General features: G+C 35.8%; 1 protein-coding gene across 5 annotated transcripts in view; it reads left to right on the forward strand.

The window, feature by feature from the left end:
• The window catches only part of SPTAN1 (spectrin alpha, non-erythrocytic 1), a 60836-nt gene that overhangs the window by 12411 nt on the left and 24162 nt on the right, over positions 1-24263 (forward strand). For 3 of the 5 annotated variants that reach the window (XM_051980117.1, XM_051980115.1, XM_051980116.1), the window contains exons 4-27: positions 2679-2819; positions 3130-3276; positions 6483-6616; positions 6805-6949; positions 7034-7188; positions 8074-8209; positions 8935-9036; positions 9897-10034; positions 10463-10573; positions 11265-11342; positions 11481-11636; positions 12028-12232; positions 12966-13147; positions 13537-13780; positions 14238-14360; positions 14995-15212; positions 15712-15804; positions 16383-16517; positions 16963-17111; positions 18517-18576; positions 19773-19971; positions 20865-20969; positions 23318-23341; positions 24118-24153. In XM_051980117.1, the coding sequence (XP_051836077.1) occupies positions 2679-2819; positions 3130-3276; positions 6483-6616; positions 6805-6949; positions 7034-7188; positions 8074-8209; positions 8935-9036; positions 9897-10034; positions 10463-10573; positions 11265-11342; positions 11481-11636; positions 12028-12232; positions 12966-13147; positions 13537-13780; positions 14238-14360; positions 14995-15212; positions 15712-15804; positions 16383-16517; positions 16963-17111; positions 18517-18576; positions 19773-19971; positions 20865-20969; positions 23318-23341; positions 24118-24153 (3216 nt within the window). The remainder of the gene's footprint in view (positions 1-2678; positions 2820-3129; positions 3277-6482; positions 6617-6804; positions 6950-7033; positions 7189-8073; positions 8210-8934; positions 9037-9896; positions 10035-10462; positions 10574-11264; positions 11343-11480; positions 11637-12027; positions 12233-12965; positions 13148-13536; positions 13781-14237; positions 14361-14994; positions 15213-15711; positions 15805-16382; positions 16518-16962; positions 17112-18516; positions 18577-19772; positions 19972-20864; positions 20970-23317; positions 23342-24117; positions 24154-24263) is intronic. The other 2 variants (XM_051980118.1, XM_051980119.1) reach the window with 1 other exon arrangement.

Genomic DNA, 24263 nt, shown 5'->3' on the forward strand with positions numbered 1-24263 from the left:
ATGAGGATTGACATAATGATGAATAGGATTAATCACACATTAACAGAGGTCAACTATCTTTGGACTTATTCTAGATGGTGTCATTGCTCTGAAAAAAAAATCCGTTAGAAAAAAAGTCACAGCAAATAGATGGACTCAACTTCTGTTAGCCATGAGTCTGAAGCATGCTTATTGTTTCAGTTGTGTTTTGTGTAGAACTGTGTAGCAGTTGTGTTTTACCTCATGACTAAATTCGATGTTAAACACATGGAAGGGAGTGTGATAATAACTGGTCTTTGATTCATTTGTTGTGCAGATTTCTAATGCTGGGAATTTGGGGAAAATAATTCTCTATAAGATAATATTTCGATCCTGTTTTCTTCAATGAGCTTCTTATTCACTTTTGCTTTTCAGAACACTCTTGCTTTTATTGAAGAATTGACCAAAGCTTTTCTATATTCTATAAAAGTTTTTCTCAGGACTTAGACTTTAGTAGATGCTCTTACTACCAAGTGTGAGGAAGCATCTTCTGTACCGTATTATGTAGAATATGTAAAATATGTTATACGTTTGTAAGCCTTTATTTTTTGAAGTCAGTTTTTTATTCGTCAGTTTTTCTTTTGAATTACTGTAGTGAATACATGTAACCAATGTCGTAAGAATCAATCATTTATTACTACTATTAAAGAAGAAATGCTACATTACTAATGGAAAAGGAAAGAAAAAGCGACTTCTAAAGCATCAGTCAGTTGGTGTCAAAATCCAACCATTCCTAAATCCAGATTTGTTAAATCACCTAAGAGCTCCTGAGAAATCCTAGATGGGTCATTAAAATATTATTTTCTTCTATTTGTCTTTCTTAACCTATATTTATATATATACATATATTTTTTTTTCTTATTTCAAGTCATTGATTAATAATCCCTATTAGTTTTCCTGTCCTTTTTTTTTTCATCTTTTTTTTTAACTTCTACTTCTTTGAAAAAATATTGCTGTTTACATCAAATTGCTATTGAGAAATCTATCTTAATCAAGACCAGTATTTCCCTCCAGCTAGTCAACCTTTACTACATTTCTCAAGTGTTATGATACTAGTATTGGAGTCTTTATTCAGCCTAGTAATTCTTACCACCATATCCACTTACAATCTTATAATAATAGCTTTGTGAAACTGATGTCTAATTTACAGAATTCAGAAGATCAGAGTAATCAGGAAAGAAAAAAACTATTCTTGAAATAGTACCTTGTTTTTTATCAAACCTTTACTCAATAATGTGAAAATTAAATGTGCTATGGATAAAGAGTTAATTTTGGAGTAAAATTCTTTGTAAGACATACTTTTATTCTTTTGTAACATTTTAAATTTGGACTGGTTCCTTCCCTACTCTTTTTCCCTAGTGTTGTCAGTTCCTTCTGTTTTCAAAAATCAGTAATTCCTTATTGATCTTTTACAAAGCAAATCTGCACAATGTCTTTAATGACTTGGAGTTGGGTAGGTGAATAAAAGTTGTATGTATGCTGTATTGTGGGTAACTTATCTATTACTGGTTCAGACTTTCACGCCTTACCGGACTGCATGTCGGCCCATAGTCACGGCTACCCACATTGGGTCACACATACGAGTAGGTAGACTGTGCCATATGTGCCTTCTCTCTTTCTACTCCTTGGAGATGCCACTATCTTTTTTCTTGACTTAGTTGCAGTGTTAGTGAGCAATGTTGGAAGTGTTTTGCGTGAACTTCCTTCCCCTCTCCCCCACCATTCCTTTCTCCTTTCATAGTAATATCCACAGTGATCTCCTAAGAATCCTCCTGTGTTGAATGTCCATTAGCCACAGTAACTTGACTTTCAAGTTACATTTTTAATGGGAGTGGCATTATCAACAGTGGGTGGGATTTTATGTCTCTTTCTCTTTTGTGTTTAGTTTCTTTGCTTTTATTGGTGTTATGGTAACACTTCCAGCATCTTGGGTTAGGCACAACCATATTAAGAAGAGATGTTTACTCCAAATCTGACTAGAGAGTTTTGGTCTGCTTGAACCTAGTGTAAGAGTCTAAATTTGGCCAGGTCCTAACCAAAAAAACCCAATGATGCTGGGAACATTAAGATATATTTCTTTCTACTTTGGTAAAAGAGCATGTGACTTAAGATTGTTATTTGTATGATATCCGAATTGAGTCAAATTTGATAACTGTGTTCTCCCAATAATCTCTACAAAACACGCTCCCAAACTTATTCTGCCAAGAATCCATTTTTGTCATCTGCCTAAATTTCAGGAACCTCTTCCTTTTTGGTCTTTATGCTTATTTCAGTTTTCCTTAAGTCCCATAATGTATTTTTCATGCCCAATATGCTCCCTTAATTGGGAATCTTTTCCATTAGATAATCTCCAGTAATATTTTATTCTTCACTTTTTAGAGCATCATCTCTTCTATCAGGGAGTCTCTTAGCTTGTGAAACCCAATTTGAGAATACTAACTTAAAACAGACCATTATAAATCTGACTGTAAAAACTTGAATCACTTCCTCATTATTACTGCTCATATTCTTTTCTTGCTGCTCTAGTGCTCTTATCAAAAAAGATTTGATGCAAAGCTTGATTATGTTTCAGACTACTTCTTACTCTTCTAAAAAGCTGTTGTTCCCCACCAGGGCCCCTGAGGCTGGCTGTGCTTATAGGGCTTGTTTTTCTTCTGTAGGCTCGTTTGATGGAACTACACCGTCAGTGGGAGCTACTCCTGGAGAAGATGCGGGAAAAGGGAGTAAAATTACTGCAAGCACAGAAGTTGGTGCAATATTTACGAGAGTGCGAAGATGTGATGGACTGGATCACTGACAAAGTAGGTCTGGGTGAGACAGCCTGCCATACCTTCCTTGCCAGATTTTGGGAATGTAAAGGAAAACGCAGTATTTGATAATATCTGGCAAGAGGAGTAGAATTTTGTGGTAGAGATCATGATGATTGGGATTGTCATACCTTTAGATCACAGAAGGATCTACAACAAAAATGTGGGTGATTTTGATTTTGTCCTGCTCTCAGGGCTTAAACTCTCTGAGTCTTCTTGTTGTAAACAAATGTATCCCCATATCTGATTCTTCATAAAGAAGAATTTTTTTTGTGGATAACTTTCTAATTTGATTACTGGACAGGAAGCAATTGTTACATCAGAGGAGTTGGGTCAGGACCTGGAACATGTAGAAGTTTTACAGAAGAAATTTGAAGAATTTCAGACAGATATGGCTGCTCATGAGGAAAGAGTAAATGAAGTAAATCAGTTTGCTGCCAAACTCATCCAGGTAAACAGCAAAGGAATAATAAGAATTCTAAGATATCATTAATACCAACTTCTAGGATATTCAAAAAGAAATAAAAAAGGCAATTTAGGTATTGTTTATAATCTTTTGAATGATCACAGATCCCAAAATAGAACGTTGACTGACGATTCAGTACATTGGTTTATCAGTTTGATAGACTTCTTTTATTTTTCTTAAAATGTTTACTTTCTTAACCTATACTGGTCACTGGGCAAAAAAAGGCATCTTTCTCATCTCCACCCAATTCGGGTGAGGCTTAAAATCAAGTTTTATTTGAAGCTCTGCCCAAAGGGTTTCTCAGGGGAGGGTGTGGTAGGGAGAGTTTCCTTAGAAAGGATTGGCAAGCTTCCATCAAGCCTGATTATTCTTTGCTTCCACTATGATTTGAAGTCTTCCCAGGTCCCTGAGGTATTCTGGCTTAGGGAAGGCACTGTAATAAATATTAGAAATGGAATCCTACAAAATGGAAGAAAACTAAACTTTACCTCACTGTTTTTACAGTACAAAAAACATCCTTTCCCTGTCTGTTAACTTCTTCTATAGAGTTCAAAACGTACTGTGCAACTCACTCTGTACCTCAATTCTAGCTTGTAACTAATGGAATAAATGTGTATAAAGTTCTACACAAACTTAGTGTATTAATATACATATGTTGGCTACTTGTTTTTATAGGAATTTGTATTTGAGGTAATTGTGTATGTTTATGGGCGGGGTATTTTTCTCCAAATAACAAAACTCCTCCCCTTTCCCATTAATCCTCTTTCCTTTTGAATTGAGAATGAACAAAAAACAAAATCCCACTTAGAAACATAATCAAACTGAACAAATGTATGCATTGGCTGTGTCCAAAAATGTTTCATTCTGCACCAGTCTGTCTTTCAGGAGAGGTTTCATGATTAATTCTCTGAATTTGTGGTGGGTTATTTCATTGATGGAAGTACCTAATTCTTTCATGGTTGTTTACCTTTACCATATTTTTTTCACTGTACAAATTGCTCTCTCGGTTGATTTTGTTTACTCTTATCAATTCATACAAGTCATCCCTTGTTTTTCTAAAACCATCCCCTTCTATCATTTCTTGGAGCACAGTAGTATTCTCTTCACATTTACATGCCATAACTTTTCCATCTGTTCCTTATAGGGCAATTTCAATTTTAAATGCTTTCTGCTGAAGATATATTCTTAGATTATCTGGACCTAGTTATGTTGAATGGAATAAATTGGCTTTCATTCTACCAGTGAAACTTGACCCTCTCACCTGACACCAAATACTGTAAAAGATCCACTACCTTGTTTCCTGGTGTTGTAAAGTCCCCACTCCCATTGTAGATCATCTGTTGTGTCCTAAAAAAAGAATATACTCTTTAGAAACTTTGGACATTTTGAAATGGGGAGCAGATTGATTGCTTTGGATATCTGAGAGTGCAAGCAGAGTTACTTGATAGACATAAATAATTCACAAGCACAGAACATGAAAACAAATGACTTGAATTTACAAATAAAAATATTGTTCAATGGAAGGAATAAATTAGATAGCATTTATGAGAAGACAAATCAATAGAATTTTTTTCTGATGAGAACTTCTATAAATGCTTTTTCAGTTGCTCCTATTTTTCCAAGCTCTTGTCCTATATTTTTTTCTCCCTTTCACAGCCAATTCTGAGACAACATTCTATTTTGTTACTTCACTTAACTCACTTCATTTCACTCCTCAACCCTTTGCATTCTGGCTTGTGACCTCATTACTAAGGTGAAAATCTCTTCATAGTTACCAGGTACTTCTATTATTGGAAAATACAGTGTCATCTTCTTGGTCCTCAACATTCTTGGCTTCTGCAGCATTTGGTACTGTTGAACATCCTTCTTCCTGGTTATGCTCTGCTCTACGTTTTCTTGACACTGCTTTCTCTTGGTTCTGCCACTTACTTGGCTGTACTTTTCAATTAATTTTTCTTTTTGGGTGAGACAATGTCGGGTTAAGTGACTTGCTCAGGATCACACAGCTAGACCATTTAGCTGCCCCCTTCTTTGGCTGCACTTAGTTAATGCTGCCATCATCTCCATTGTGCCCTGGCCTATCTGTGTGAAAACTCTCTCCTAGTTCCCCCTCTCTCTACTCCTTTGATCTCATTGCATCCTGCACATTCACCTGTCTTCTCTATACCAGTGATTTCCAGGTGTATGGACACTCAGCTATAGTCTCTCTTGAGTTCCAGCAACAACTGCCCTATCTCATACTGTAAGCATCTCAAATTCAGCATCTCCAAAGTAGAAGGGATTATCTTCATAACAAAACATTTTTTTGTAATTTGCATATTTCTGAAGATCCGTGCTGGCATCCTTGCAGTTGCCCACGCTCACAATTTGAGTCATCCTCAACTCTCCTCTTTCCCACACCTTCCATATCTAATTATCTGCCAAGTCTTGTTTATCATACTTCAGCATTACTTATATTGGTCTCTTTTATTGTATTCTCCCATAGGTCAGATTCTTACCCCCTCTTATCCAGACTATAGAATAGCCTTTGAATTTCTCTCCATCCTCTCCTTTTTCCATACAACTTCTTAATGGTGTGACCTGGCCCAGAGGCTTCACTAGTTCTAAATTGCCTCTACAGTAAATAATCTGGCTTCAGACTACCTTTCCAGAATTATTACCTATCATTGTGTACTCTATATTCTTGCTTTCTGTCCACTTTCAGAGCACTCCATCCCTGTCCTTCTGCCTATACTTGGAGCACATTGTCTTACTCAGAATCCCTAGTTTCCTTCAGACCTTACTTAGCTCATGTGATACCTCTGATCCAGAGTCTAACATAATTACTTTCTTCCTCCACTCCCAGTTATATTTATATTTATTTCATATCTATTTTGAATTTACTAACCTATATTCATTTTGTTTGTTCCTGGTAGAACATCAGAAATTGTAAAAATTATATTTTGTGTCACAGTTACTTCACAATGCTACTTGAGTTAATTCCCTCAAAGATCATTGATCTTAATTATCAAAGAAATAATTGAGGTTCACATAAGCATTAATTTTAAGCCATGTCATGAGATTCATATTTCTTAACATGAAATTATGCTTTCAAGAAATGCCATTACAACCCCAAGGTGATTTTCTGTAACTGAATGATCCAGAAGTTATTCTTCATTCATGTCCCTTTTATTGCATCTTATTTCTTTTAGGAGCAACATCCTGAAGAAGACCTGATCAAAACCAAGCAGGATGAAGTGAATGCAGCCTGGCAACGACTGAAGGGCCTGGCCCTCCAAAGGCAGGGGAAGCTCTTTGGAGCAGCTGAAGTACAGCGGTTTAACAGGTATCAACCAATCCCAGAGATCCTTAAGAGAGAAAGAGAGGTGGGCATCTTGTGACTGACTAGTAACAAGCAGCGGAACAAATAAGATTTGATATGTGTAGAGATCAGCAGTCATAGAAAAATCCCAGGGCTCCTTCTCCTTGGTGTTCCTGAATTCTTGGGAATGAGCTAGTATGTGTTTCTTTTAGAGATGTGGATGAAACTATCAGCTGGATTAAAGAGAAAGAGCAGTTAATGGCCTCTGATGATTTTGGCCGAGACTTGGCCAGTGTTCAGGCTTTACTCCGGAAACATGAGGGACTAGAAAGAGATCTTGCTGCCCTAGAAGACAAGGTAGGTTTGACAGGAAACTGATTCATTCCTTTGGGTAAACAGTGGTCTAGAAGATGTAGTTACTTAGAGTTAATGTGTTCATAGGTCAAAGCTTTGTGTGCTGAGGCAGACCGTCTGCAGCAATCCCACCCTCTGAGTGCTACTCAGATCCAAGTTAAGCGAGAAGAACTGATTACAAATTGGGAGCAGATCCGTACACTGGCAGCTGAAAGACATGCACGCCTCAATGATTCTTATAGGTAGGGAAAAACTTTTCTATATCACTTCTACTGCTTTCTGCATTCCTCCTCTTCTCTCATCACAAAGAGCCATTATAACAATTCTTTTTTAAAAGAGAAGAAATTTAGAGAAATCAATAAACACATGAGAATAAAATCTGACTAGATATATAATGTTAAACACCTATGGACTCTGATCTCTTCAGGAGTAGGGGATATATCCTTTCTTTTTTTTCTGTGAGGTGCTAAGCTTATTCTTCATAATTTTGTTTATTGTTTTTCTGGCTCTGCTGATTTCACTTTGCATCAGTTTATTTAAATCTTTCCATGCTTTTTCATTTCCATTATTATCCATTCATGTGCCAGCATTTCTTTACCTATTTCCCAGTTAGTGGACATCTATTTTGTTTTCAATTCCTTGCTATCACAAAAGTGCTGTTTTTAAAAACATTTTGGTGTTCGTGGGGTCTTTTTGTCAATAACTTCCTTAAAGTATACACTTCACAATAGAATCTTAGTTAATGAATATTTCAGTCATTCTCTTCACATAATTCTAGATTATTTTCCATAGTCTTTGGAGACCAATTTATGGTTCCACCAATAGTCCATTAGTGTAATTTTTTTTTTTATACAACTCTTTTAGCTCTCTTTTCATCTTTTGTCGCCTTTGCCAATTTACCAGAAATATGGTAAAACTTGAAGATTCTTTTGATTTGCATTGAATTTATATTTGAAATTGAAATTATTTTTTAAAACCATGTCTACCTACCATATGCCCTTTAATCCTTTACTATATTATGACATGTAATAGAGAGGTATCAACCTGGTTCAGGGATAGCCCTGTATTTTTTTCAAGTTGGGACCAGAGGGAGAAAAGTTCATTATTTCTTTCTGATTTTTTCAAAGACTTCAGCGCTTCCTTGCAGACTTCCGAGATCTCACCAGTTGGGTGACTGAGATGAAGGCTCTCATCAATGCAGATGAGCTTGCCAATGATGTTGCTGGGGCTGAAGCTTTACTTGATAGGCACCAAGAGCATAAGGTAACCACACTAGGATCTTCTGTAAATATGTATATCTTATTATACATTTAGACATATTTTTGAATTTCCAGTGATCCCAGTTTCAAATCCCAACTTTCCCATTTAGTCTCTTTAGGATCTTGGGCAGCACTATGATTTCTGGGCTTCATCTGTAAAAATGAGGGAGTCTGGACTAGATGCTTGTTAATACCCTTTCCAACACTAATCTGTGATCCTATGTACTTACACCCTTTCCAACACTAATTTGTGATTCTATGTACTTATACCCTTTCCAACAGTAATCTGTGATCCTATGTACTTTATATATTTTGGTGACATTTTAAAGCTCTTATACTATTGCAGTCTGGTCTTTTTATTACATGCCCATTGGGTGTTAAACTTCGATATTTTTGTTTCTCCATGGAGTGTTGTTGAATAATAGCTTTCTTTTTTCCCTTCTCCTTCCCGTAAGCTTTTTGGTAACTCTACCACCCCCACTTTTTTTTTTCTTTTTTGAAGAAATACTTTGTTTAGAAAGACTAATGAGATTCAGTAATCTAAGCTGTTATTTCAGACTTCTAATAATTTTGAGAGATTTTGCTATTGATTTTTAAAGAAACTTTTCATAATGTTTGGTTTTATTTCTAATTCCATATGATATTCTGAAAAGAATTGGAAATAAAGAGGTAAAGCACTTTTGCAAAGTGTAGAATTTGACTTATATGAGTTTTCTCCCCCTCTCCTAGGGTGAAATTGATGCTCATGAAGATAGTTTTAAATCTGCTGATGAATCAGGACAAGCTCTTCTTGCTGCTGGTCATTATGCCTCTGATGAAGTGAGAGAGAAGGTAAATAAGATTGTGGAGTTGTGGAGGATTTTCTAGCCTTCATTTTCTAAACGATTATTTTCTTTTACCCATCTACTCTCTTCCCAACCATCCCCCAAATATTTATAATTACAGATCTAGATGTACATTTCTACATATCAGTCTTATATCCAGCCTTCAGATTGTGTGACACAATCTTATGAGCAAATAGTTTTTTTCAAAATTAGGTTTGTTATTACATGTATTTACAATTTGTTCCTACTGCTGACCCCACTCCCAACTTAAAAAAAAAAAAAAAAAAGGAAAGGAAAACTCTCATCAAAAACATATGCATATTCCAGCAAAACCTTTTTATATTGGCCCAAAATATATAACTTTCTTTGCATTTTAAGCTATAAGCATAAAAATTAAGGAGTAACCTAAATTATTGGGGGATTACCATTAATAAATAGAAGGCTTATTTAGTAATGGGTAAGAAACTAAAATTTTTAAGTTGATATTTATCTTTTAGATTAAAATCTTTGTTATTCATTATGTTTCATTCTTTAGGCAGATGTTATTTAAACAATTACCTATTAAATAAGTTTATTGTAATGTAGGATTAAATTAACCCCAAAATAAAAATAGAGTTTTCCTCTTTTCATTAGTCTAAAGACTGATATTTTTATCCTATTGTGGATGTATATGTACATACATAGGTTTGCCATGTGTTTTATTTTTATTAACCCATTATCCTAATAAGTGATTAGAGGTGAGAAAACTAGGCTCTATGAAGGTCAACATTCTTGTAATAGAATTTTCCAACCTCAAAATTTTTCATTTAATTGTGTTATCAACATAATTATTAAGCTAACGTAATGATAATTTTCTCTCACCTTTAGCTCACTATTCTTTCTGATGAAAGAGCTGCCCTCCTGGAACTTTGGGAACTTCGCCGGCAGCAGTATGAACAGTGCATGGATCTGCAGCTCTTTTACAGAGATACTGAACAAGTGGACAATTGGATGAGCAAACAAGAGGTAGAATTTGAATGAGAATCTGTTAAGGAAATAAGTTTTCGTGCTATGCTTGGGGGAAGAAAAATCTTGTTTTTTTTCCTTTTTGAGTGAATTTTGTTCCATTGGAGTTAAAGGTCTTACTCAGCAAGTGAAAGTACTGAGTCACTGTTCTTAAATTACTAGCATTTCTCCCTCAGCCAGTGATGCATTTGGATCTTCCCTAAAAGAAACTTCATATTTACAGTCTTTTAAAATAACTATTATTCATTTTATTGAGGACTATCGGGACTGACTTGATTTTCTCTTTTGTTATTTCTATTAGTGTCTCCTTGTTTTCTTTGAAGGCTTACATTCATAGCTTCTTGTTCCCTTTCAGATTGAAGTAGTTCATACCATTTACCTTTTAGAAATGACACCATTATCCCCAACCCTCTGTTTCCTTTTCAAAGGCATTTCTTTTAAATGAAGACTTGGGAGATTCTCTGGACAGTGTAGAAGCTCTTCTCAAGAAGCATGAAGACTTTGAGAAATCCCTCAGTGCTCAGGAAGAAAAAATTACAGTAAGATAGTTGATTAATCTTCTGGTCCTTTCATAATGATCTCAAAAATATTCTATAAAATTTATCATCTTCTAAGAGAAATTCTTACACAAAATGTTTTTGTGGAAGGTACTTTGTGGTTTTTTATTGATATCCAAAATCTGAACCAGAGATCTTCATTGACATGGTGAGTTAGGTGACATGAAGCCAGGTTGTATATTTGATTCCAAATTTGGAATTGATCTTTTGCTTAAAGATAGGCAGGTAGACATTGGCAGGTTCATAACCTTGTCTAACTTGTAGAAACAAGCTGCCACCTGCAGAACTGAGAGAGGTCAGGATCCTCTAATAACTGGCATCAAACTCAAAACCCACAAATTCTTCAGTGCAACCACAGTTAGATTAAAACATAATTGGGGGAATAGAGGCATATAAAATAGGTATACAAATCAAACAATTACAATAATAATAGTTGTAGCCCCCACATTCAGTTACAAAACGACATTTTACAGATCAAGAAACTGAATAGATAGCTGAAGCAGAATTTGAATTTAGAGGTCTTTATGACTCCAATACACTATCTAACTGCCTCTGTATGAATTTTAAAGTGGTATGTAATCTAATCCTATAAATCTCTGCAGTACCCTAGTGCAAAGCGAGCTCAACTTAAGGGATACCATATTATTATTAATGAATGTTTCTGTCTTTCTAGGCACTGGATGAGTTTGCAACCAAGCTAATTCAAAATAACCATTATGCAATGGAAGATGTGGCTACACGTAGAGATGCAGTAAGTTTCTAAGTGCTTTATAATCTGTAATCTAGAAACAGTCGACCATCCAAGATAAAGAAAGAAAGTCTCCTAGACAAAATTTAATAACACTGGGAGCCAAGAACCAGGAATTCACAAATGATCCTTGTCTTTCAGTTACTGAGCCGACGCAATGCCCTTCATGAACGGGCTATGTATCGCCGGGCACAACTGGCTGACTCATTCCATCTACAGCAGTTTTTCAGAGATTCTGATGAGCTCAAAAGTTGGGTGAATGAGAAAATGAAAACTGCAACAGATGAAGCTTACAAGGTAATGTGTTAGTATAACTACTAGGAGAGAGATAGCTATAAGGCTATAATGATGTAAATAATTTTAGGAAATTAGATGACCTTTTTTTTTTTTTTTTTTTTTTTTTTTTTTTTTGCTAAGGCAGTTGGAGTTAAGTGACTTGCCCAGGGTTGCACAGCTAGGAAGTGTTAAGTGTCTGAGGGCAGATTTGAACTTGGGTCCTCCTGATTTCAGGGCTAATACTCTATCCGCTGCGCCATCTAGCTGCCCCAGAAATTAGACTTCTAAATTAGGTGCTTCCTAATTCAAGACTGTTGACTGTAGGTTAGACATTGTGAATGTGAATTTCCATTACAAGTTCATGTTGAAATTAAAATTCCAAGTAGAAATATTTTTCTGCCATTTCCCTCAGGATCCATCCAACTTGCAGGGCAAAGTTCAGAAACATCAGGCTTTTGAGGCTGAGCTGTCAGCTAATCAGAGTCGAATTGATGCCTTGGAGAAAGCAGGACAAAAGCTGATTGATGTTAATCATTATGCCAAGGATGAGGTGGCAACTCGAATGAATGAGGTAATCAGTTTGTGGAAGAAACTGTTGGAAGCTACAGAACTGAAAGGTAAGAAATACTTCATTCCAAAATAGTTGGGTTCTTAAGAATAGGAATTCATGGGTAGTTGAACTCTCTTAATTTAAGACATTGCACAATATATTGATCAATTTTGTTGAATTTATTGTGACCTAAAAATTTATACTGGAGAAAATTATGCCTTAAGAAGAGTGGTTTTGAGGATAGTTTCAGTATTAGGATTAATAATTCTATGAAAAAATTATTGGGAACAGATTTAGATGCTAGGCTTATGGTAATAAATGTAATTGAACATAGTAGATGTGATAAATACAGTTTCCTACCATTGGGAAAAAAATAGAAGAAAATGGTTAATAAACTGCAATCTGAGGAGATGGAGCTCAGTTTCAGTTATCTGACAGAAACAGATTCATCCTATACCTAAAAATAAAAATGAACATTCAATTGAACAATTATGTTTTATATTTCTTATGATTTTTTTTTCTCATGTTGCTCAGAGTACTCTTTAAGAAATACTTGATTCAACTTCCCATCCTTAAAAAGATAGGAGATAGCAGAGATTAGTGTTTCCATAATAAGAAATATATGAAAAGTAGTAATCTTTTTTGTTATTGAATCACAAGAAAAGAATATGAAATAAATTTTTGATCACAGTTTCTATGCTAGTATCACATGACTTCTTTAAAGCAAGTATTGACATAAAAGTGAACCATCAGTATTAGCATATAGAAATTCTGAATCTCAGACCCTTCTCCCTGAATAGGAATAAAACTTCGTGAAGCTAACCAACAACAGCAATTCAACCGTAATGTGGAGGATATTGAATTGTGGCTTTATGAAGTAGAAGGTCATTTGGCCTCTGATGATTATGGGAAAGATCTTACTAATGTCCAGAACCTTCAGAAGAAGCATGCCCTCCTGGAGGCTGATGTTGCCGCCCATCAGGTAGAGAGTCTTTTTCTTAGGGATATTGGGATTTTCAGCACTGTAATTTGGGAAATATAGAAAAAATGCTCCTAAACTAGAGTCTCCGGTCATGAGATGCCAAATAATTCACAGGGGAGAGTTCATTCAGTTTATTAAAAGTTTAGTAAGCTTCTACTCTGTCAAGTCAGACAGACAAAAGAGAGAGTATCTGCCCTCAAGAAATTGACATCTTCTGAATGTTGCAGTGATGAAATTTACTAAATTTGCCAAAGTCCTGCATTGGTTTCCTTTTAGCTCAGAATTAAAGCAATTGTCTAGGCTCAGAATGTCCAACGTGATGACAGAAAGTAAACAATGGAGACCATCTTAATCAGTTTTATCTCTTCTTATCTTTTGTCTTATCCAAGGATCGAATTGATGGCATTACCATCCAAGCTCGACAATTTCAAGATGCTGGTCACTTTGATGCTGACAACATCAAGAAGAAGCAAGAGGCCCTTGTAGCTCGATATGAAGCCCTTAAGGATCCTATGGTTGCTCGAAAGCAGAAGCTAGCTGACTCCCTGCGCTTACAGCAGCTTTTCCGGGATGTTGAGGATGAAGAAACATGGATCCGGGAAAAAGAACCCATTGCTGCTTCCACTAACAGAGGTCAGGCCATCTCCATCATACGTAAACAAGTTTAAAGAGATAATACCCAATTCTAATTGAGTTTTTTGTTTGTTTGGGTTTTTTGCTGAGGCAATTAGGGTTAAGTGACTTCCCCAGGGTCACATAGCTGGGAAATGTCAGGTGTCTGAGGCCAGATTTGAACTTGGGTTTTTCTGACTTCAGGGCTGTTGCTCTATCCACTGTACCACCTAGCTGCCCCCCTAATTGAGTTTTAAAATTTAAATAAGATGGTATATGTAAATTGTATTCTTTAAAGTTTTAAACTGCTGTTATGTTATTTGTTGCTAGTTAAAAATGCATAGTACAAATTTCAACTGTGATGATGGCTTCTTTGTATATAGTTGCCTTTAATGTTTTTTAAGTTGAATAGGAGAGTTCAGCCTTGATTTATTTTATTTAATGACTTGGATGAAAAAATTATGATTTCCGTTTTCAGGCAAGGATCTAATTGGTGTCCAGAATCTCCTAAAGAAACACCAGGCCCTTCAAGCCGAAATTGCTGGTCATGAGCCCCGTATCAAAGCTGTCACACAGAAAGGAAATGCTATGGTAGAGGAAGGTGAGTTTGACAAATTGTGATCATTTTTTGAATTCAAAGGCAGATATTTTCTTCCAGTTTTAAAATATTATTGACGTAGTTTGTTTTGGCACAACAGAAACTTCCTAATGAACAATGCTTTCCAAACTCTCCCCCAAAAGTTTCTTTATTGTTAACAGAACTTAAGCATCTTAGTACAGTTACAGTCCTAACATTGACCATTGTATTATACCAGGGTTTTGTTAACTATTATGAGTTGTTGAAGTTTATGTGTATATGTTGTTCAACTGTGATTTCCTCACTCTTATCACTTCAAACCTTGTCATGTTTCTCTGAATTCTTTGTACCTGATAGGCTCAGGGGGAGATGGTACTCATCTTACCATAAGTTTCTCAGTTTATTAATTTAGAGTGATCTTGATGTTGCCCAAATGCCTAAGTTTTATGGTCAAGGAAATGAGATTCTAGATTCTTAATGAACTTTAGCTCCCTTAGATCTTGGGATTCCAAAGATATCTGTGTTCTTTACAGCAGGCAGAGTAATTGTGATTCAGCATAACATACCAATAATTGTTCTGGGGAACTTTTTTGTTCATCCTCCTCTTTATTATTGCCCTTTTTTTTCCTCTCCATTTTCTTCAAAATTCATGCCTCAGGTCATTTTGCTGCCGAGGATGTGAAGGCCAAGCTAAATGAATTGAATCAGAAATGGGAGTCATTAAAAGCAAAAGCTTCTCAGCGTAGGCAGGACTTGGAAGACTCTTTACAGGCTCAGCAATATTTTGCTGATGCTAATGAAGCTGAATCTTGGATGCGAGAAAAAGAACCTATTGTGGGCAGTACAGACTATGGGAAAGATGAGGACTCTGCTGAGGTAAGGCCTTCTCAGAAAGTGGGAAGAGTTGAGCAATCTAAAGTATTTGACAGATAAGTATAAACCGTTTGGTTAGAATAACCAGATATAGAAAACTTGGGTAGAGCTGCCCTTTTTTCCGCTCAATTTGAGACTTATCTGATTGTACCTCGCTTTGTCCTTCTGTAGTAGATAATGGGAGTCCATAAAACTATAGCAACATTAAAGGTTGCTATTAACTTCTAGGTATTCTAATTAGGTAAGAGGTATTTCGTAGTAGGAGGTAGAATTTTGGCTTTTCATATCATTCATCAGTTTGAATTTGTTAAGAGTCATTAAGATGGATACAAAGAACAAGGGTAGGTGACATTTAATGTGATCCATGAACTTCAGTTTGCATAACATTAAATAGCCAGCATTTTTTTCTCATTTTGTAAAATAACAAGCAGTTTAAAAAAACTTCAGGTAGAGTGTATTGATTTCCCATTCATATTTTTGATACATTTAATTTTGGTTTCAGGCTCTTCTGAAGAAACATGAAGCTTTGATGTCAGATCTCAGTGCCTATGGCAGCAGTATACAGGCTTTGAGGGAACAAGCTCAATCATGCCGGGTAAAAATGACTGATATAATAGCTCTCATTTTTTTTCTCTTAATTTAACATGCCTTTGGATATACTAATTAGTATTTCAAAAATAAACTGTGAATGTGTGCCTGGTATATAGTAGGCACTTACTGAATGTATATTGACAATCAGAATGAATGCAGCCTGTACTCTTTGAAACATCTCTGGAAGGAGGAGGAGGAGGAGGAGAAGGTGGTGTATGGTTCAATATAGTTTAAGAGCATTTACTTTAAATAGCATAAAAATTTAAGCGTTCTCTTCAGTGCTATATAAACTAAAATTTGAACAATACAGAGATTGGCATGGTAGTGATGACACCTAATCATGAAGCTTTCCCTATTTTAAAGGTACATTCAACTTGGCACTTGTGCGCATACATGTGTGTATACACATTCACATTACACTTGAGTTAAAATTTCAACATATCTAGTGGAGAAACTGTAAATGAATAAAAGCAATAAATGGAATAGTGTTAAGATGATAGTCTCTTTCATTTAAATGGGATTCTGTAAGAGAGTTGATTTTTTTTTTTTTTTTTTTTTTTTAATTTCCTCTTGGCATTGTAGCAACAAGTTGCTCCCACGGATGATGAAACTGGGAAGGAGCTAGTGTTGGCCCTCTATGACTATCAAGAAAAGAGTCCTCGAGAGGTCACTATGAAAAAGGGAGATATCCTCACACTACTCAACAGCACCAACAAGGTAAAGTACTTTAGAGATTGGTGATCCTTTACCAGGATTTGGTGAAAAGATCGTGCTTTTCCATCAGCACTACAGTAGTTTATGAATTTTTACAGTTGTAATCATTATAAACCCCCTTCTTCTCCCATCAACTTTGCCTCCCAAATTGGGCAAAGATTTCCCCCCAATCTTGTCCTCCTGTAATTGCCCCAAGGCCTTATACCTTATTCCCTAATCTTTGCTTATATTCAAAAAACTGTCATTTAGTTTTTTCCTTTATAGTAACCCTTTTTTTCTTGATAGTTTTTAGTGTAACATTGGAATCATAATTAAAATTAAAGTAGAAGTTAATAGGACTACTTTTAGGAGTAGTATGATATCTTTGAATTACATATAAACTAAATTCTCAGCTTCTTTTGAGGAGCAGTGTTGGACTTGATTCAAGTGCTCTTCTCTTTCCCTCCAGGACTGGTGGAAAGTAGAAGTGAATGACCGTCAAGGTTTTGTACCTGCTGCTTATGTAAAGAAATTGGACCCAGCCCAGTCAGCATCACGAGAGAACCTATTGGAAGAACAGGGCAGTATCGCCCTGAGACAAGAACAGATTGACAACCAGTAAGGGCATTGCAGATAAGATACCAAGTCAAAGCATGTCCACGTGTGTAGTCAGCAACCATGGTGGTTTAGATCTTGATTTTGATTTTTCTGGAGCTGAACATTGTCCTCATGTAGATCTGTACTCTCTAGGATGTGCTTCCTTACTCTTGGTGCTTTTCTTAAAATCACTTTTAATATGTGAATGACCCCAATTTTAACCAAATTTTCTAGCTAATTTTCCATACTTTTTTGTTTTTGTTTTCCCTAACTTTCATGGAGTATTTTTTGTTTCCCCTAGGCAATTTTCCTTTTTGTAATCACAACCCTTTTTAATCTTTGCATCTGATGTAGGAATCTTTCTGAATAGGCTTCTACTCTCTATCCCTCCTTCCATTATTCAAGCCCTGCTCAAACACACAGACAAATTTTCTAATGAGGCTTGCTGGTTTTCAGTGTAATTTGTTTTGTGAAGAATAGCACTTTCCCCCAAATATCTTTGGTGGGCTATATTGTGACATAATTAATTCCACTAATGGACTTACCACCTTAGAACTTTGGTAACTAGCCCATCTTTTTTTTCCCTGCTTATCTACTTCAATTTAAAGTATCAGCTGGCCTCGTTTCTTAATTTTATTGGGAGGAAAAAAATAGAACTGATTGTTTACTCAGTGACTAAAGAAACTCCTCTTTTCTATAGAGAGGCAACCTTTATGTATTCAAAATGACAACATTCTTGAATCAGAAGGTCTTGGATTCAAGTTCTGGAATTAACATTTTTTCAGCCAGGCAGTGATGAACAAGTCCTTAGTCTTCTCTGAGCTTCAGTTTCTATATTTGTAAAGTTGGCTTAAATCATGTTTGTTCAACTTTATAAGTAAAGAAGAAAGGACTTTTGTATAGCACTTAGTTTGTAATTTGAGTCATTTTTACTATTCCATAAAGAGTTCTTGATTATGGTAGGGGGATTGTGGTTTCCATTATAAACAATACAAGCTAAACCTGGCATTGTTTTTAAACCCTAATGTTTTAAAATATTATGTTCCAAAGGGAATTTATTGGCTTTCTCATTGTTTCCAAAGGAAATCAATTCTGAACCCAGGATTTGAATCAAAGAAATATCTACTCCTATTGCCTCCATAACTTTAAAGCCAAGATATTTGTTTAATGAATGTTATCTTGAAGTTTAGAGAACTAAGATATTCTGACCTACTAATGAGTTGAAATAAATGCCCTGCTTATTATTTCTTTGGCATTTGCGGGTCTACTCTGCTTTCTGATAGCTTTTGAATGACTCTAATCTTTGAATGGATCTTTTTCCCTTAATCCTCCAACATGGCCTCTGGTGGAGCTTCCTGCTTTATATTAGTTGAATTAATCTCACTAATTTTTGCATGCTTTTGCTGTGCCCCCTCTATCTGTGCAGGACACTCATAACTAAGGAGGCTGGCAGTGTATCTCTACGTATGAAACAGGTGGAAGAACTGTGAGTAGGCTGAGAGCCTTTCTTGAGCCCCTGTCCATTGGTGTGCTTATTGGTCTTGCCTCTGCCGCATAATTTAGAGGGAGTGGGGGTACCTATTGCTTCTCAATAGGCTAGAGTGGTGGGAAGAATGTCCACTAGTCATCCATCTTTCATCCAAAAAAAAAAAAACTTTTTCAGTTGTTTCTTTTCTCATCAGTTGCTTTCATGTTTTGTTATGTGTTCAGAGTATCCTTGGGTTTCACCCTCTTGGTTCTGTTTAGCTGAGCAGTCATTCTGTTAGCACAAGATACTCATTTGCTCTTAATAACCAGTTGACTGTATTATAGGGAGATTCAGTAAATCTTAAATAGATGTTGATTGTTGTGTAAATGCAAGATATGCTTTACTTCATTCTTAGAAGCTTACGTTCAATATTTTGGAGTTATGTGAGATTTTTTTTTTTGGTGAAACCAATGAAATTATAGCCTTTGTATTTTCTTTACCAACAGTTAGAATATTCATCTTTGATGCTTATACTTTGTGTCAAGTCTTTATCTGGCAGACTTTTAAGTTAGAAAACTATCTTTGACCTAACTTAATAACACTCAACTAATCATAAACTGTGTTGTAATTCATGCCAGCATGTGTTCATTCTTTTAGAGACACATTTTTTGAAAATCATTCATCATCTTTTCTGCATTAAATTTTAAAATATATATATATATATTTCTAATCATTTAGGATGTGATGTATTAATCATAAGCTAGATGCCTGTAATATCAGGCTGCTTTCTGGCCCAACTGGCCTTCAGGATTCTTGAAAATAATTTGTATGGGAGAAAAAAGGAAACCCTCTGTGATACATGCTACCTCATAGAATGTCCATCTCATCTCTTGTTTGTAGTTGCATGCTCCACATGTACCATGTGCTTTTTTTCTGGTCATTTGCAGTTGTTAGTATTAAATGACAGACTTGGGTATGCTTGGCTGTTCTGTGCTTGGGTGCTTCTTAGTATGAGAAGGCCGTTTGCCAGTTTCCTGGTCTTCTTGTATCGGAACTTGGAGTTTTGACTTCTGCACAGATCTGGGTCCTTGGTTACCGTGTGTATTATGTGCAGTAATAAACAGTTTTGTATTTGTGCCTTGGCAGCTCCCCAGTGCTGGCTTTGTGTGTCTGCATCATGAGATGGCTAAACTGCGTTCTCCTCCTCCTGCCAGGTACCACTCCCTTCTGGAACTGGGTGAGAAGCGCAAAGGCATGTTGGAGAAGAGCTGCAAGAAGTTCATGCTGTTCCGGGAAGCTAACGAGCTGCAGCAATGGATCAATGAGAAGGAGGCCACATTGACCAATGAGGAAGTTGGCACAGACCTAGAACAGGTGGAGGTGCTACAGAAGAAGTTTGATGACTTCCAGAAGGTAGGGGGTAATTGGGTTTTTTGATACTGATAGTTTGGATGGGGAATTAACTAAATAACTTAAGTACACAGGAGAAAAGTGTTTCTTCTAGATTGATTCTCTTTACAAGTATACATTTATCCAAAATTCCAAACTAGCCAACATTTGAAAATAGGTACAGCTCTTGTGAGTCTAGATTGAAATATGGCATTCTAGTATTGTTGTCTGTAATATCATTTTTATTTTGCAAACCGAAACTTATTGACTTTCAGGATTCTTAATAATATGACTTAAATGCAGTACAGTACCGAGATTTCACTGTTGTATACAACAATGGATATTAACCATTCTAGATCTAAAATATCAGTCACACCCTCAGTCCATGTGGGTGTCCCCCTTTGTCTGCCCCAGTGTCAGTTATGGTTTGCAAGAACTATAGATAATTGTTTTCCTATCTAGGATGTAAAGAAAACAATTATCTGGGTGCTGCTCACAACAGATAAAAATGGACCATTCTAGATCTAAAATATAGTCAAAATGAATTCTAATAACACATTGTTATATTTTCAGCATTTCAGCTGCTATCCATTGAATATACAGTTACTCATCTCAAATAACATTACCCATTTGTCCAAAGTATTATGATAATTAAACATAGATAATTAATAACTGTTCCTTTGAGATGGAAAAAATTGCCATCATACCCTTATTTTCTTGACTGTTGTAGCTAGGATTTCCTGATCTAAGTCATTGTGGAAGAGTGTAATGACAGGGTTATGATGAAGAGTTCCCAATGAACAGGGATTCTCTTTATCAACTTTTAATTGTTGCCCACCTCTCTCTTTGTTTCTATTTGACTTGGAGTTGTGTTCATTTACATGTTGGGTTTTGTTTTGTTTTGTTTCCTATTAAAGGATTTGAAAGCCAATGAATCCCGACTAAAGGATATTAACAAGGTTGCTGAAGACTTGGAGTCAGAAGGATTAATGGCAGAGGAAGTTCAAGCTGTACAGCAACAGGTAGAAAGTTTTCTTTCTTCTGGACTAAGATGTCTACACATCTTTAACCTTTAACAATCTTTAGTAAGTACAGGTGACTGACAGTTTATATCAAAGTTGATACATTGAGATTACCTAAACCTGATTTCCATGCAAGTTTATGCGATTGTTTAATTCTTTGAATCAGGAGGGAAAATCACATCCAAACCTTTTTCTTTATACATGAAAGTTACTTAATGCTATTTTGTTATTTATGTTGTATTTAAAAAAAAAAAAAACTTGGTATGAAATAGAACCATCAAGCAAACTTTCTGTGACAACAATGTTTCCTTCAGTTAACTTCAATATATGATGTATCATAATAATTTTTTAGTTATTCCCTTTAAGTGTCTTCTTCATGAATATGATGAGGTTTAGGTTTTGGGGTTCCCTTCTTCGGGGAACCAAATGATGAGGTCTAGATTTAGGGAACCAAAATGAGATTAGGGTTCTTGGTGGTCAGGGAGTTTAAACGATATGGTCTAGTGGCAGGTTTGGGATTCAGGGAACCAAATGGAAAGGTTTGGTTCCCCTGTACCCCCTTGGGATTTGGGGCAAGGGTAAGGAGTTTTGGGGAACCCCCTTCTGGCCGCGCAGAGATTCTGTAAAATAATTTACAAACCTGAAAAAGCTAGATTGATAAAAGAGGCATTGGGAAGTCAGCCTAAGTAAAATTTCTAGTAGAGAAATCCTGACAGAGAGGCATAAAGTTTCATTAGGGAAATAGGTGAGGATAAAAAGAAGGTAAGCTGAAAGAAGATAATATCATCCCAGCAGGCAGAGGTTTCCTTGGCATAGCATAGCATGGCATGTCAGATCCTCTGCAAAGAGTTGTTCCAAGTTGCAGTTCTTATAAGCCTTGGCTACTAGCTAAAGGGGGTTAGTGGAGGGTTGAGCTGAATTTGAATTGAATCTCTTTAATTCAATAGGGTTGGAATTCTTTAGCTCAGGATTGAACCAACCCCACCTAGATAACATAATGAAGCTGTTTATCTTCAGGCGGGTTCTCACAGACACAGGGTTCAAGGAGAATCTCTCCCTCAAGGAGTTTTAGAGAGTTTTGGGGTCCCTTCTTCAGTTTTATTTTTATATATATATATATATATTTCATTTCTTTGATTCTTATTTTTTACCATGCATTATTTCATGAAAGTTTTTTTTAGATTTGTAAATATTATCTGCATTTTCTTTGATTTCTGATGAGTACTTTAAGTAACGATATTAATCATCAGAACCCTCTTTTTCAACCTCTTCTTTTAAAGAAATTTCTTTTCTGACCAAGAGAAAGCAGAAATTTCTTTCTGAACAAAAGGATCTGTTGCTTCATCAGTGGAGATAGATTGTAAATCCCTTTAATCAGTCAAGAAGTATTTTTTAAATGCTAACTTTATTCTAGGTGCTATGTACTTCACTGATTAATAGATAATCATCATGAGTTTCTTTGGGTAAAAACTATTTACTATGTAGCCAACCTGAGGCTGTATCATCTAGTTTGGGTGATAGCCCACCTATCTGTCATCAAGTATTTGTGCAGTCATCTCTCCAGCAAGATGGCATTCTGCTGACATGGTTTTGAGAACCAAGATTTTAATGAAACACTTAAACTTTTTACACTATCTATAAGTATACTTATACTGCATTAAAATTCTGCATTAGTGTGCTAATTTGGAAATAATGAGCAAACAGAACAAGTATTGTAATCAATTTCTTTCTTGTTCTTTACTCAGGTGTTGTATATGTCTTTGCTTTTCATTATGCAAAACTGTTAGTAGGTGATAGTTCATTCACTTCAGTCATGCCTGACTTGTGGTGATCCCATTTGGACTTTTCTTGGCAGAGATAACTGAAGTAATTTGCCATTTCTTTCTCCAGCTCATTTTACAGATGAAGAAATTGAGGCAAATAAGATTAAGTGATTTGCTCAGGGTCACACAGCAAAGTGTCACTAAGGCTGGATTTGAAATCATACTCCAGGCACAGCACTTTTGGAAAACCATTAGACCCATTTCTACCCTAGCACTAATAATGTGCATAATTCCTCAGAGAGATAGAATGTAGAGTGAGTGATAGAAAGGGCATTGGACTCAATCAGAAGAGACCAGGATTCTGACACTTAGTAGTCATGTGTCTCTGGGCAAGTCACAACCGCCTCATCACTAAAATGGAAATAAGAATACTTTTCTTATTAGTATTTATTGTGATCATGTGAAAAAAATGCACATATGAGTACTTTGCAAACATTAAAGTACTGTGTAAATCTAAATTATCTAAAACACCAGGTAGTTTCCCTTCCTATGATAGTAAACATTTATATCTTTTTTCCTTTGCAGGAAGTGTATGGAATGATGCCCAGGGTAAGTCTAAATTAATTGCAAATAGAATTTTTGAAGACCTAAAATAGAGTGAGATTTTAAAACTACCGGAAATGTTTCTTGTTGACCCCTTGGGGGAAAAATATCTTAAATAGATAAATTCTTTGTAAGGAAATAGAAGATTTTAAATTTTTCTTGTCCATGCTGCAAAAGAAGCTGTAATTTTAACCTTTCAGGATTATCTTGTCATTTCAATGTTCACTTTTCCCCCTTTTTAAAAAAGTAGTAAAAGTGTGGCATAAGAAATAACTTTTTTCTTTTTCATCCTTTGTTCTTTGAAATCTGTCTTTATAAATAGATAATGACACACTCACTTTCCTTACGCAGCTCCTGCCTTTCCTCAGAGCCTCTAAAAACTATTTTTGTATCATTGGATTTCTTTATTCTTTGTTACATTTCTAGAGATTTTTTAACTAAACTGCCAGAATTTTTGAATGGATTTCTCTCCTCTCCTCCTCCCTAGGTTGGGTGTCCCCTCCCGGAAACTTTAGGGCTCCCTTCAGCACTATTGTCCAATTACTGCATTTGCCCTTGAAGGGGATGTTTTGTCATTTTTGTTTGCCAGACTTTCAACTAATCTTGCAAATGACTAGTTCAATAGTCAGGTGCAGATAGTTAGGCAGATAAAAATGCTGATTTAGCCAATTTGCTTTTTAAATCACCTGGTGGGGAAAGAACTAATAAAATGGAGCTGGTCTTGATAATGTTTTGTACTGGCTTGCAAGGGTGATATAAATTCATTTTTGTATTTTGGGTAGGATGATACTGATTCCAAGACTGCTTCCCCCTGGAAGGTAAGAACCCTATTACATTATGTTGCTTTTTTATATTATCTTTTTAACCATTTCAAACTGTTGGCTTTCTCCTACAATATATTGCCTAAATTTTTAAATTGTATATTATC

The sequence above is a fragment of the Antechinus flavipes genome, chromosome 2 (assembly GCF_016432865.1).
Source record: "Antechinus flavipes isolate AdamAnt ecotype Samford, QLD, Australia chromosome 2, AdamAnt_v2, whole genome shotgun sequence".
In the NCBI taxonomy this organism is placed as follows: Eukaryota; Metazoa; Chordata; class Mammalia; order Dasyuromorphia; family Dasyuridae; genus Antechinus; species Antechinus flavipes.